This window comes from Equus asinus, chromosome 6, assembly GCF_041296235.1.
Source record: "Equus asinus isolate D_3611 breed Donkey chromosome 6, EquAss-T2T_v2, whole genome shotgun sequence".
Classification (NCBI taxonomy): Eukaryota; Metazoa; Chordata; class Mammalia; order Perissodactyla; family Equidae; genus Equus; species Equus asinus.
In genome coordinates this window covers 65,975,764-65,990,548 of record NC_091795.1, presented here as the reverse complement: position 1 = coordinate 65,990,548, position 14,785 = coordinate 65,975,764, and the positions used below count along the sequence as shown (strand labels likewise).

The 14,785-nt window shown below is 36.3% G+C and overlaps 1 protein-coding gene across 4 annotated transcripts in view; it reads left to right on the top strand.

Annotated features, from left to right (window-relative positions):
* Nucleotides 1-14,785, top strand: part of DYNC2LI1 (dynein cytoplasmic 2 light intermediate chain 1) — a 37,490-nt gene that overhangs the window by 16,507 nt on the left and 6,198 nt on the right. Inside the window, exons 9-13 of one of the 4 annotated variants that reach the window (XR_011504057.1) lie at nt 2,975-3,051; nt 3,658-3,728; nt 6,754-6,851; nt 7,063-7,384; nt 7,549-12,652. Coding sequence is in view for 3 of the 4 variants with exons in the window: in XM_014833587.3 (XP_014689073.1) it covers nt 2,975-3,051; nt 3,658-3,728; nt 6,754-6,851; nt 7,292-7,384; nt 12,659-12,721 (402 nt within the window). In the remaining variant the exon portion in view is untranslated. The other 3 variants (XM_014833587.3, XM_044772335.2, XM_044772334.2) reach the window with 3 other exon arrangements.

Sequence of the window (14,785 nt, the reverse complement as noted above, 5' to 3'; positions counted from 1 at the left end):
ATTTTCTTAAAAAATCGTCATCTTTTATGTTTGTACTGTATCTGCTTACATATTAGGTTAACAGAGTACTTTGGAAATATTCTTTGCTATTTTGAAAAGATATGAGGAATTTAAAGTGAATGACTGATCTAGGGTACAGAAGCAAAGACCATGGATCTTCTAGTTTCTTATTTTTGCCGCTATATAAGGCCCCACATTTAGTTCTGGTTAGTTAGCTGAGAGAAATCCCCATCTTTCTTTAGGAGCAGATCACATTTGATGATCAGTCATGGACCAGTCTGGTTTTATGGGTACACATTTATATACAGTCAGGTCAACCCAGACCACAGCAGGGCTGGGATTAACGATGGCCCAGAAGACTCTAGGAGATCAGGGACGAGGGCAAGGATTTGAGAAGGCCTTCATCTCGGTTTTCAGTAACCCAAGGGATCAGAGGTTGGGGTAGAGGAACACTTCTGGACCACCAAGGGAACCATATAAAGCGTTTCTAGCTTCCCAAACCAAGAAGAGCGTAGCCAAAGTTATCAAACCCCATCTTTCAGTTTCACTTCCACTCTTACTCTACACCCCATTCAAGGGAGAGAGTTGGGTACTGCCTTACAAGATTCAATGATGCTCAGCAGTTTTTTTTAACACTATAGTTGATCCTTTATTATTCTGTCAAGAATACTTATTGAATATTATGAGCAATCTAATAAAGTTTATAAAAACAAAAATAGGAAAATGTTGATAAGTGGGACCAGATTCAGTGGAGAGCCCTTAGGATGGTAGAGGTCTTAAAATCGTGACATATGAGGAGGAGTATAAAATTATATTCTGTTATCTGGAATATGATAATACTCTTTAAATATTTGAAGGACTGTTCCATGGAAGAGGGATTAAATGTATTCTTTGCTCTCTTAGAGTCAAGAACAAGGAATCAACAGAGAGAGTTTAGCTCAAAGTAAGAAAGAACTTTCTAATATTACCATTACAGTCATGTGCTGCATAACGATGTTTCAGGCAGACCATATATATGACAGTGGTCCCATAAGATTGGTACCAGATAGCCTAGGTGTGTAGTGGGCTGTACCATCTAGATTTGTGTCAGTACACTCTATGATGTTGGCACAACAACAAAATCGCCTAATGACTCGTTTCTTGTAACATATCCCTGTCGTTAAGAACCCCCTGACTGCATCTGAAAATGGAATAAATTGCTTTGAAAGTTAATGAGTTCCCAGGCGTTGAGTTTATCCAAACAGAAACTCTACAGCTATTTGTGGAGGATGTTTTCCAGGTGATTGATGCAGCAGATTGGGAGGGTTGAGTCAGAAACTTCTCATGTCCTCCCAGCCCTGCAGTTCTATGAAATACATGTGTCATGAGGTTTTTTCCTCTCCATATAGGGAACATAATAATAATGATGATAATAAAGAGAAGTTGTTTTTAAATTTAAAGTTTTCTATATTTTTAAAAATTGTCTCACTAGAAGCGTTAAAAGTGTTTCAATTTTTTTAAAATAAAGATATCAAATCTTACATATTCACATGAGGGTTCTCCTTTGAGTAGTTTCCCTGGGAACCTATTCTTAATCCAGAATGAATCTTATCCTGAAAATTGATCCCTTTGCCTTATAATTACATTTCATTTTGGTTCAAGATTGTTTTTTCCACTTTCATGTATCTTAGTCATTCTGATTTGGCTAAATGAGTTTTCGTATTTCCACAAATCAAATCTAGTCTGAAAAGATGTGTAAGATAACCATATGTCCTAGTTTTCACCCGATGTCTCAGCTTAATTACTGACATGTGGACAGATTTTGGGGACTCCTCTCCCTCGTCTAAGAAGTGAATCTGGCAAGCAAACTGCATAGGCTTTTAAGTCAGCACAGTAGAAATCCATGCTGCACTGGGAAGCAGCAGGCAGGCCATGTTCAACCTGAGTCAAAGTGACCTTGCAACCCTACCTCATGACTGAAGACGCCAGCTGGACAGATCCACAGAAGGAAAAGATAAAGGGGTACCTCGCTCTCACATTTCCCAGCTGTGTTTCTTAGAGATTGAGGGAATAATTACCGACCCTGGTCCTTGCCTTCCTCCACACATAGGGAACTTCAGCATCTATGAACTTGTCTGATGTATAACCAAGGAATTCTTGTTTATGGTACATTCCATGTATAATGTAGAGAAAAGCCCAGATGTGCTCCATCCCCTTTTCTCTACATATAGAAAATCCAGTTGTAAGGTTTTTTTTCCTTTTCCTCTTCCCTGCATGTAGATTGTTTTGTGAAAGAGAGGTAAGCTGCGTTTAAACTCACACCCCTCGGGGCAGTTCCATCAGAGTGCTCTGTTGAACTGTTTTCCCAGGGTTCAAACTCCTCATGCTGATTATTGAATAAACTCCTCCACTAATAACACCTAAACTCTTTATTTCAGTTGACAAATAGTACCCACACCCCCTTTCATTCTCCAAAGTGTTCTGGTTATGGTCACCCTAATTATATATCACCACCGAAAATATTTAGTAGCTTATTTTGTAGGCTCCAAAGGCAATTCAGAAGTTGAAAAATCATTTTAGTAAGTGTCAGTGTTGTTGGACTAGTCTGCAACACCCACGTTAACTGCATTGAAGGCAGTAACATGCCCTTGGATGGAAAAGTTGTTTATAATGTATACCTCCTACTTTTTAACCAACCAGATTGCATTTTGACAATGATTATGATCCATATGTGGGAGTAGTGAAATGATTAGTGCATAAACCACAAGTCCCTTCAATATCATGCACTCATGAAGTTTAAAGAATAAGTTAAAACAAATTTATCAAGATTTCTTTCTTCATTTGGGTTTTCTGTTGTCTACTCAAACACAAATATTTGTTGGGCAAATAAATAGTAATTCTCTCTGCAGTCTGTACTTGTTCAAAGCCATATTTATTTTACCGTTTCTGTGATTTGAAAGCCAAGTATATAATTTATTCTCCTGATTTTTTTTAGTTTACCAGTAAGTCAGAAGCTCTATTACTAAAAATACGTGGAGTTATCAACCAGTTGGCATTTGGCATTGACAAAAGGTACTGTTAAAATATATATTTTAATATCTTTTTATTGTATTTTTTTGCCAGTATTGTCTCATCTGATTATTGTTCTCACCAGTTGTTTGTTTCTTGACCAGGAAAGTGCCCCAGATGGCTGTTCTTAGAGAGAGAATTTCATATTATCCCTTGCTCATTACATTGTTTAAATATTTCTCAAATTTTACAGTGAAAATATTATATAATACTTAGAGACTAGAATAAAATAATAATTCTATTATACTTGTTTCCCTGATTTCTTTTACTCCTTTTCTCTCATTTTAGTAGCTTTCCCTCTATTATCACTTGCTTATATTGATTAGAAATGGAATCAATAATGTTAGTATGTATTCTTATTAACCTTGCTACTTTTCTTGATTTTGATTTAAGGTAATTTGGGCCTGTCACTTTTTTTTCCTGTAAAACGTTTATTAATGCTTTACTTTAATTTTTGAAATCACATACATTAATATTCACTCATTCATTGGGGGCAATGCTCTCACCACTGGCTAGATATAAAACTTGGCTCTTGTATTTACAGTAGAATGTGGCAGGATATTTGACTGCTAAACTAAATTAGAGTGTTTTTTCTTCTTACCTATGTAGCAAATCAATATGTGTGGATCAGAATAAACCACTGTTTATCACAGCAGGATTGGATTCTTTGAATCAAATAGGTTGGTGAACTTATTAAGATTGTTCAGTCTTTTTTTAATTGCTCATTGATTTTATCCTACTCCATGTTCACTGCATCTCCAAAAAAACACCATTTCTGGTTTCATTGTTGTTGCCGTTATTTCTTATCTATTTATTTATGTACATAATATCGATGTAACATGCATCACATTGACATATTTGTGATGGAAGAGATGTTGCCACATAGCAGAGTGATTTCTGACCTCTACTCCACTGAAAAATTTACATGTATTTCCTTTCCCTCAGTGATTTCCAGGTATTTTTAAGTTTTAGCTCCTTCAGTTTAGAAGAAAACCAGGAGCACAGAATGGTCAAGGAATTCAAAGCTATATATTATGGGCAACGATGGAAAATTAGAGACTCAAGTGGTGGACTGTCTACATCCATCCATCCATCCATCCATGTAGTTGTACTACAACTACAATTAGTTGTACTAATTAGATATGCCTTAATTTTTCATGATGAAAATAGCTTGCCTCATCTAATGAGATGTATTTCCTAAACTTATAGACGCCATAGGCTCATGAAGCAAAAGGAATTTTAAGAGTTTATATAGTCAAGCTCCTTATCGTCCCATAGAAGCTATTTTCATTGTGAAGATCTTCAGGCTTAGCAACTCTGTGTACTCTAGGGTTGGCATAGTTTGGTTTTAAACTCTAATAGGCAGTAGTTTTCTTTTTTATTTCCCATTCCCCATTACTCTTACAAGCTAAAGTTGACTTGATTTCACATGTAGGGATCTTTGTAATGAAATTATAGATTGAATTGAAATGAAAGGAAAAGAGGTAGTTAATAAGAGACCATGGAGACTTATTTTTATAATTATCATTAGTACCAACTTAATTTCAGTAGCAGTGAGAATCACTCTGTGTACTGATAGATAATGTGTATGGAAGTCTTTTGCCCATGTGAGTTGTTGGAGGTCAGAAAACGGTTGAGAATTACTGAATTTAAAAATCATGGAGCTTGGACCTTATCAAAATGAAAAACGTTGGCTCTTGAAAGCCCATGTGGAAAGGATGAAAAGACATGTTATAGTCTGGGAGAAAATATTTTCAGACCACATATCCAACAAATGACTAGCATCTAGAATATATTAAAGAACTCAACAGTAAAAAAAAAAAAATCCAGTTAGAAAATCGACCAAAGACGTTTCACTGAAGAGGATATACAAATGGCAAGTAAGCACGTGAAAAGATGTTTAACGTTATTAATCAGGGAAAAGCAAATTGAAACCACAATGAGATATCACCACATACCTATCAGAACAGCTAAAATAAAAAATAGTGACAGCACCAAATGCTGACAAGGAAATGGAGAAACTGGATCACTTATACATTGCTGGTGGGAATGTAAAATGGTACAGCCACTCTTGAAAATAGTTTGATAGTTTCTTACTAAGCATCTAGATACCATAGGACCTAGAAATTGCACTATTGGGCATTTATCCCAGAGAAATGGAAACTTATGTTCACGTAAAAATCTGTACACAAATGTTCATAGCAGCATTATTTGTAATAGCCAAAACTGGAAACAACCCAGATGGTGTTCAACAGGTGAATGAAAAAACAAACTGACACATTGATACCATAGAATAGTACTCAGCAATAAAAAAGGAACAAACTATGGATACAACAACTTGGATGAGTCTCCAGGGAATTACGCTGATTGAAAAGGCCCGTCAGAAAAGGTTGCATACAATATGATTCTATTTATATAAAACTTTTGGAATGAAAAAATTTTAGAAATGGAGGGAAGATTAGTGGTTATCATAGATTAGGGACAGGACTGTGGGTGAGGAGGTAGGGGGAGAGGTTACGAAGGAGTGGGTATGGTTATAAAAGGGGAACACAAGGGGTCCTTGTGGTAATGGAATGGTTCAGGAACCTACAAACGTGGTAAAGTTGTATAGAACTTACACACACGCACACACACGCACACACACCACAGACAAGGACAAGTAAAAAACTTGGGAAAGCTGAATAAGATCCGTGGATTGTATCAATGACTTTCTGACCAAGGTGATACAGAGACCCCAAAAGATCAACAGTGAAACAATCTTAGTGAACAGTGTAGGTGCTGGAATAGAAAGAATGAAAAACCTCAGATTATAGACTGAAAATTGCCAAGAAGTGGCAGCAAATTTTTTTAATTTTCAAATTAAATTATACAAGCAATACGTAGACATTCTCCTTATAAAACATTAAAATAGTACATATGAGGATCAAGTTTGGTATGTATCTTTCCAGACCATTTTCTATGAATGTATATGTCATGTAGGAAAAACTATTTGTTTTAACATAATTGTATCATTCTGTATCTGTCATTTTGAAATTTGCCTTTTTTACTCAATATGCCTTAGTGGTTTTTCCATATTAATGCTACATATAGGTTGGTATTTTGACTGCTGGATAGTGTTACAGAGCATGGCTATGCATAGTAATTTTCACTATTCCTCTATTCATGGACATTTTGGTTGTGGCCATTTTTTCACTAATACAAATGATGCTACAATGTAAAATCCTTAATACACATATACAGGTGTTTCTACATTAAGCACCAAAAAGTGGAATTGCTGGTTAAGAGGGTATGACCTTTTTTAGTATTTTAATAGTATTTAGTAGTGCCAAATTACCCTCCAAATTAGCTATCCCAATTTGCACTCTAACTGGTAGCACATAAGAGTATTTGTTTCCTTACAAATTCCCAACACATGAGAATACTAAACTTTCATATTTTTGCTGAGTAGCAGTGTAAGTGTGGGGAAAGAGAATTATAGTTTACTCATTACCCTGTCTCCTCTTCCTCTGATTCTGCCCCAGTGGCTTTCTACACTAGGTAGGGGTAAATTTTAATAGTGATATTAAGTATATTATATAATATATATTAAGGAGAGGGGAAATGAGTGATCTAAGGTTTATACTTTTATAAGTGTCATCAGTTTTATTAATAGAGTTTTTAATGTTTTAATCAATACAATCATTTGGACTAAACTTCCAATTTTAGGATCTCCTCCTGTTCCTGATAATGACATTGGAAAGCTTCATGCCCGTTCACCAATGGAGTTGTGGAAAAAAGTATATGAAAGGCTCTTTCCACCAAAGGTATATATTTCTAATTCTTTTAAAGAAAGAATTTTCAGCACTGTTATTCAACAGTTATTGGGAAATGTCCCCATGGGCCTATCATCATAACTTGGTTTTCATCTCTCATGCTCGAAAATCAATTAAATATTCACTAAAAGTCTATTGTAGATGAGGCACTGTGGGGGTTAAAAGACGTGTAAGACACAGTTCTTGTTGCACTTTCAAACAGAGCTCTCCGGGATTAGAGAAGGAGAGACAACGTCTGAAAGGAGAGGAGGGAAGAGGACCTGGTGGAATTTGAAATGGCCCTCAACGGTGATGATAAAAGCTCAGAAGATTGTAGAGAGCCTTCAGCGGGTGACTGAGGAAAGGGAACTTGGTTTGTGAGGCAGATAGATGATAGTCTTTGAAGGTTCTGGGTTATGGGCATGAAATGATTTGAAGAATTGTAATTTCAGAATACCAACACACTGAAAGACATCAAGGACCCTGCAAGAGACCCTCAGTATGCTGAAAGTGAAGTTGATGAAATGAGAATTCAGAAGGATCAGGTATTATCCTAAACATTTATTTTATTTCATCTTGAATTTTATCACAAAAATACTTCTAGAATTCCATAGATTTTCCCAATTTATTTACTTGATTTTTTTTTCTAAAGATTGGCACCTGAGCTAACATCTGTTGCCATCTTCTTTTTTTTCTTTCTTCTCCCCAGATCCCCCCAGTACATAGTTGTATATTCTAGTTGTGAGCGCCTCTAGTTGTGTTGTGTGGGACACCACCTCAGCATGGCCTGATGAGCAGTGCCATGTCCGCGTCCAGGATCCCAACCAGAGAAACCCTGGGCTGCTGAAGCGGAACGAGTGAACTTAACCACTCAGCAACGGGGCCAGCCCCCATACTTGATTTTTTTTTTTTTACTTTTAAAATTATTTAAATAATATGTCTTTACTATATAAAAAGTAAAATTCTGATATGCATAAAGAAGGAATTAAAAATTACCTATCATTCTACCACCCAGAGATGACCTAATGTTCACATATCCTTTTTGAATTTTCCAGTTTGTGTTAAAAGATTCGCAGTGATTCTTAACTTGCTGCTGGGGAGACACTTTCATAATAGTCTTTTGTTTGTGGGTTTATTTAAAAGGTTTTGGGTTTTATTAGGACATTCAAATGTACCTATACTTTTCTTGTACTAGAAAAACTAAGGACCACCCAGCCTGAAAGCACACAAACACAGCTGACAAAACCCAGATCTCTGAGGAAAGTGGTTAAAAGTGGAGACTGCATTCCTTATGTGCCCAGTAGCACTGTTTGTGATACACAAGTCTGATATAAGAATACAAAAGTTGATAAATTCATCATGACCCAATACCTAGATTTTCTCAGATCTCCTTTTAGTTTGATAAAACGGGACATTGTGACCTTATAAATTGAATGTCCTGACAGCCTTTCAGGTGGAATTTGTAGAGCTGTGTAACTTGGGCGGTCACACTGGGGCAAGCATGACCTGAACACAGCCATTTACTGGGAGCGGTGAGCAGGGTCTTTTTCTAGGCACCAGCCTTTTGCCTTTGTGGGCACTAGAATAAGTAGGCAAAATATTTTATTTAAATGTAGTCCAGAAGACTTTTGAAAAATATGTCATGAATATTTGGAGGGTTTTGTAGCTGTAGCAAAGTGAGAAGCATGTTGTAGGAACAGTAAAATGACCTCATGTAACCCTTATTATGTATGCAGCTTGTCTATAGAGATTAGTTGGAAGTCATCTTTGAATTAATATTTATCTAGGAGTCAATGACTAACTTCTATTTTTAGTAAGAGTATCTGTTTATATTGTATGGTGATCCCATTTATTACATTTATATACACAGATATTTTTGAAGGGTTAGGGTATTTCTGAGCATCATGAGTTTTCACATTCAAACCCATCTTCCCTAACTGACCTAAAAGCATAGGAATTTCGAGTGGAACTGGAAAGCAACCCCACAATACCTATATCAATCTACGCTCAACTCTTGTGCCACCCTGCTACCTCAGTAATTGCTATATTCTCCTGCCTGAGAGAGTTTTTTAACCCACCTGAAAAGTTATGATATCTTAATTTTGCCTCTAAAACAGTTTCATTTGTGATGTTTTAGTAAATGAATTGCATTGATTTCAGTTTGCCCATGTCATACCTTAACACAATTTTCTGCTTTTGCTTTAAAGTTACCTAATGATTACCAGTTGATGCTCAATTATTTAATTGATATCCACATCCAAATTTTGACATTCTAATATGCAAAATTTTAAATATGTCTATTATTTCATGCTCTCCCAAAGTAATTTCAGAGCCTTACATTGTTTCCAGTTGTGTGCTGATATACACAAAAGCTGACTTAGGTATGAGAAAATTCTCTATAGATTAATTTTGAAAGATTCCTATTAATTTCCCTCTAAACATTTAAAATTACATTTTCACTTTTTATATGGGCATGACAGTCAATGCCAGTTCTATTAACACAGTCTATTAAAAAATTCATCTGCATTAGGTGGAAATCTAGCCAGTTGTTTATAGCTCTTTCTTCACATTGTCTATCTTTTTGATCTTTTAATATTATTGCCATGTAACATTTTTCAGTGAAAATAGCATTATAATCTTTAGATTTGATTTGATTTGCCATGTGGAACAATAGTAGTATTCATTTAAAAGAAATGTCTCACTCAGGGTTTTCCATAATTACGCAAAAGTCTGTCCTTCCTTAAAAGCAACCTGTAAATGCTTAAAGAAATCTATACTGTGAGCTATATGTCTGCATGCCTTTAACCCAGATAGGTACTTCCGATCCTCATACTTCTGGGAGGAAAGATGGCATCGTGTTTCATTAAAATATAATACAGTTGCATATGAGTGAAGGGCTGGCCCTGAGCCTGTCTGAGACCAGATGTCGTCCTCCTCTTGACTCCCTCCTCATCTCCAAGCCCCATTATCAGTGGCTTAGATGGTCATTAGGAATAAAACAAAAAATAAAGTTAGAGGCCTTTAAGCTTTGGCAGTGAAATTAAAGCATGCCACTTTTAATATGGAGAGGCTATTCATGAGTTCCATTCAGTTCCTCCAACACTTAGGTCTTCAAAAAAGGCCCAAGTCATATACCGTCGTGCTCTGCATAACAAAGTTTCAGTCAACAACGGACTGCTTATATGACAGTGGTCCCATAAGATTAGGACATACAGCCTAGGTGTGTAGTAGGCTATACCATCTAGGTTTGTGTAAGTACAGTCTGTGATGTTCGCACAATGACCAAATCACCTGACAATGCATCTCTCAGAACATATCTCTGTCATTAAGCAAAGCATTACTGTAGAATCATTAAGCAAGAAACAGGTGTCTGTCCCTCTGTCCTAGAAGAACTGCATTTAAGCCACACTTCTAATAATAATCCTGCTGGAGTCGGGGAGGCACCAAGCCACAGTATTTCATAATACCTTATTGTGAGTCCTTGGTGGTAAAACATGTCCTTTGTGATACTTGTCCAGAATCCTCTTGCTCCCAGTCCCCCCAGATGCATGGAGAGCCTCACAGGGGACTGAAATCGGTCCTCACAGGTTTGACCATCAGCCTTAAGACCATTTCACCTTTCCTGCAGACTGTCTTTCCTAATTAGCTCTCTTTCCTCTAATTACTCTAAGTTTTCTCTTTTGCCTAGTCAGATGGGCACCAGAAAATACTTCCTCAGTATTTACTATTTTTTAAAACCATCTAGTTTTAAAGAGAATGTGAGTATAGAAAGACTTGTTGAACCCTTCTACGTCTTTTCTATATTTTTGTTGTCAAAGAAAGCAAAGAAAAAGGAAAAAGTTTGGGTAAACAATTATTTTAAGATCTTCTTGGCCAAACACACTAACTATTTTGAATGTCTGTTTTCAAAAATCAACTTGTTTATAATCCCTAGGCCTATAATTTAAACACATGCCCACTGATTTACATGTTCAGGGGGAAATCCTCTTACTGTCCTTTATTGAAGATGCTGGTTTAAGCATTGTAAGACTGTGGTCCGTTTATATTTAAGAACTTCAGAGGTTTCTGAGAGGCAGGGTGGAAACCTTTCTTGGTTTTGCTTTCAGTTTTACAATGGCTCTTTAAAGCAGCCATGAAGAATTGCAGTGTAAGGAAAACCCTCTTACTTGCTTTTCCTTTAGAGTGTCATCATTGTATTTTGCATTTACATGATAGCAGTGTTCAGGATCTAGTGGACATGGTGAGTTCTGTATCGCACCAGTTATTCTTATGCCCCCTCTGGCATGGCCAGTGACCAGCCTCATTCTTCTCTCAGTTTGCCATCTGCAGAAGGGAGATGCTACTAGCAAAGAATCTCGAAGCAATGTCCTTAACTTTATTGTTGGTAAAAATAATTCAACACTTCTAATTAAAGACAAAGTTTGTGATCACTGATTACTGTTTATTCTTTATGAGTTAATCTTTTAAACCATAAGTGGTAGATAACTGGTGAGCCGAATTAACTTCATTAGAAAAAATAAACCAAGCTGTAAAGACTACATTGGAATTAATACTATAAAAATTCTTCCAAAGTCTTTATACAGTTCTGAAATTTTAACATTTAACTTTTAATAACTTAGAGTATGAAAGAAACAATCTGTCACTTTTCTGAAAATGAGAAAGGAATTTTCTTTTCATAGCAACTATGAACTTCAATTATGTTAGCCAAAGGGCAGTGATTGCCTTATCTTGCAAAATAACCACTTTTTGCTTATCTGAAATAGTAATATACTTTGTGCAGCTATTTAGACATTGAAAAATATGCAAGGGGCCAGGAGGCAATCCCCTTAGATGACGCCCTTTTTTTTTCCTGAGGAAGATTCACCCTGAGCTAACGTCTGTGCCAGTCTTCCTCGATGTGTGTTGATGCCACGGCATGGCCACTGAAGAGTGGTGTAGGTCCACGCCCGGGAATCAAACCTGGGCCACCGAAGCGGAGCACACTAAACCACTAGGTCACGGGGCCAGCCCCTTAGATGATCCCTTTTGCAATGCAGTCGTCTTATGCAAATTTCCACCCTACTAAAATTTATCTTTATTTTATGAATTGTAAAAGTAACACATACTCATTGTGGAAAAAACTCAAAAGGTATAGAAGTGTAGAAAATAGAAAATGGAAGTGTCCTGCTCTCTCTCCACCTGTTTGCTTTTTTCATGTGGCACGTATGACCACTGTTGTTTTTTCTGGCTGCCTATGAAGCCCAGTGTGAATGAGCACTGATGAATTTATCTGTTCTTACCAGCAGATATCTAAGTTGTTTCCGATTGTGTGCCAATATACACAGTGCAATGCATATCCTTCTACTTATATCCTTGTTCTCTTCTCCATTATTCTATAGAGTAAAGTTCTAAAGGTACAATCACTGGGTCAAAGGATATATACATTTTAAATATCAATACTTGGCTAAGTTCAGCAGGTTTTGACAAGAGTTGAACAGCAAACAACTAAAAATGAGATCACTTTTAAATACTTAAAGTATAGCAAATGCTTTATTAGTTGAAAGACAATTCATATATACTATATAGTAAATAACTTTGTCTGAAACTTTAATAAATTCATCTCTAAGTGCCCCTTAGGCTACACAAAAACCCTGAAGACTCTGCATTTCTAGCAAATAAATCCTAAGTATAATCATGTACAAAATAATTGTCAAGAAATTTTGAGAATGATAATGCTATAAAGGATACAGTGTTAGACCTAAAAAATGCTAAGGCAGTTTTAAGGTGCTTAGTTTAATTTTTAAAGTTTTTTAAAAAAAAAATACATATTTTTGTTCTAGGAACTGGAACAGTACAAAAGAAGTTCTTCAAAGTCTTGGAAACAAATTGAGCTTGATTCTTGAACCTAATTCAACTATAGTGTATTCATTTCTTCTTTCTCAAATACAAGTAAGATTATTTTATTAATTAGCTCTTATGGTAATAAGTGAAGAAAGTTAACATATGTAATTTGTTAAAGGAAAAGTGGAATTTCTTAGTGCAACTCCCTGAATACTTTGTCTTTTAAAAGAGAAAAAAGTGTAATTACATGTAATTTTTTTTTAAATAAAAAGAATCTTCTACTACTGTTGTCTGACACGTTTAAGTAGTGTATACTCAGTTCAGCATTTATAAGTTTCTGCTTATATGTTTTCAGGAACATGAAAACAAGAGCATTTAGTAACAGTTAGAAGGTTAAGTGCTCATATTAAACACATTCCTTCTCTAAGGACTTCTCAGCTGTGTCTGGTAGGAAACTGAATTGGGTTCGCTGACCCAGGTGTCATCATTTTACTCTAACAGAGAGGCACAAGAAGCACCTGAAATAGTTATTTAAAGTGCACATTCCTGGGGCCGGCCCAGTGGCGCAGCGGTTAAGTTCGCACGTTCCGCTTCTTGGCGGTCCGGGTTTGCCGGTTCGGATCCCGGTGCAGCCATGGCTCTACTTGGCACGCCATGCTTTGGTAGGTGTCCCACATAGAAAGTAGAGGAAGATGGGCATGGATGTTAGCTCAGGGCCTGTCTTCCTCAGCAAAAAGAAGAGGATTAGCAGTAGTTAGCTCAGGGCTAATCTTCCTCAAAAAATAAAATAAAATGCACATTCTTCAGTCCCCACGCCCAGAGATCCTGAATCAGTGGGTCTGGGATGAGACTCAGTAATCTGTATTTTTAATCAGCATTCTGGTAATTCTGACATACTTATTTTGAGTATAACTTTTTGAAGAACAGGCAAATTTAAGGAGATATTCTATCAATAAGCAGGCCAAAACTTCATGAACTGGTAATAACCAAGAACATTTCCAAGATGGAATAGCCTTTAAGAAGCCTCCTCAGTCCTGTAGATGTGTGTCTCTGCTAACCAAGTTCAATTTGGAGTAAGCATAATGGCTGTTGTTAACCAAGAAAGCCTCTTACTCTGTGTTTTTCCATTTCTACTATAAAATATGTTGACTCTAATATGCCATGCACCCAGCTTCAAATAAGCACCCTTACTAACCTCGAGAACACCAAGATCGATGCGTGGTGTCTGAGTAGATAGCAAACTACTTGATTATCGCAATGAAGGAAGACTTCCTAAACTAGTTGCAGCGCATGTGGTTCCAGCCCTCTTGACAAGAGAATTTTCAGCATGTTTCCAAGGAGCCTCAATCCTATGAGCAGCCAGGCTCCCTGCCTGAGTGGTGTGGAGAAGGAGCTCACTTTAAATTAATAGTGAACATTATGATCTCAGAAACATCACTGACTTGGTGGGAAGAAACAGCCTGTTCCACAATAGTCAGAGGAATTTTTATTATGTAATTTTATTTTCTTACACATCACTGTCCATTTTTGACTTGAGACACAAACTGTCACATGTACAAAGTCATTGTATTTTTCTAAGATGGTATCACTAACATTTAATAGCTTGAAGTCACGTGCTATGTCAATTTTCCAAATGTTTCTGAGCTAGAATGAAATTCATCTGCATATGAATAGTAGAAAATGTTTCCACTTACGTTGTACACCCATATCTTTAGTAAGTTGAAATCAGTGATTTCAAAAGAGGTTCCTGTGGGACTCTCTTTGAACTACTTTAATAGATTATCATCTCCAGAATTGTCTATAACTGATGTGACATATATAATCTGTAAGGCATTATGTAACTATTATACCATAATCATCAGTGTCAAAGACCTTTTATAAAAATTGACAATACTATTCTGGTAATTTACCAGTGTCTCCAGATTCTTAAATACTGTTCTAAGAAATAGAATTTTACTGTGGTTTCCTTAATGAAATGATCTTTCCTACCATAATGTGAGACATTTCAAATGCTATAATTTGTCATTCTTTACAAGTTAGGTCACAGTAACTGAAGAAGTTCATGTACTCTCTAAGATATTCTCAAAGTTACCATGGTAACAATGAGAGTTTCATTTCAGACTTAT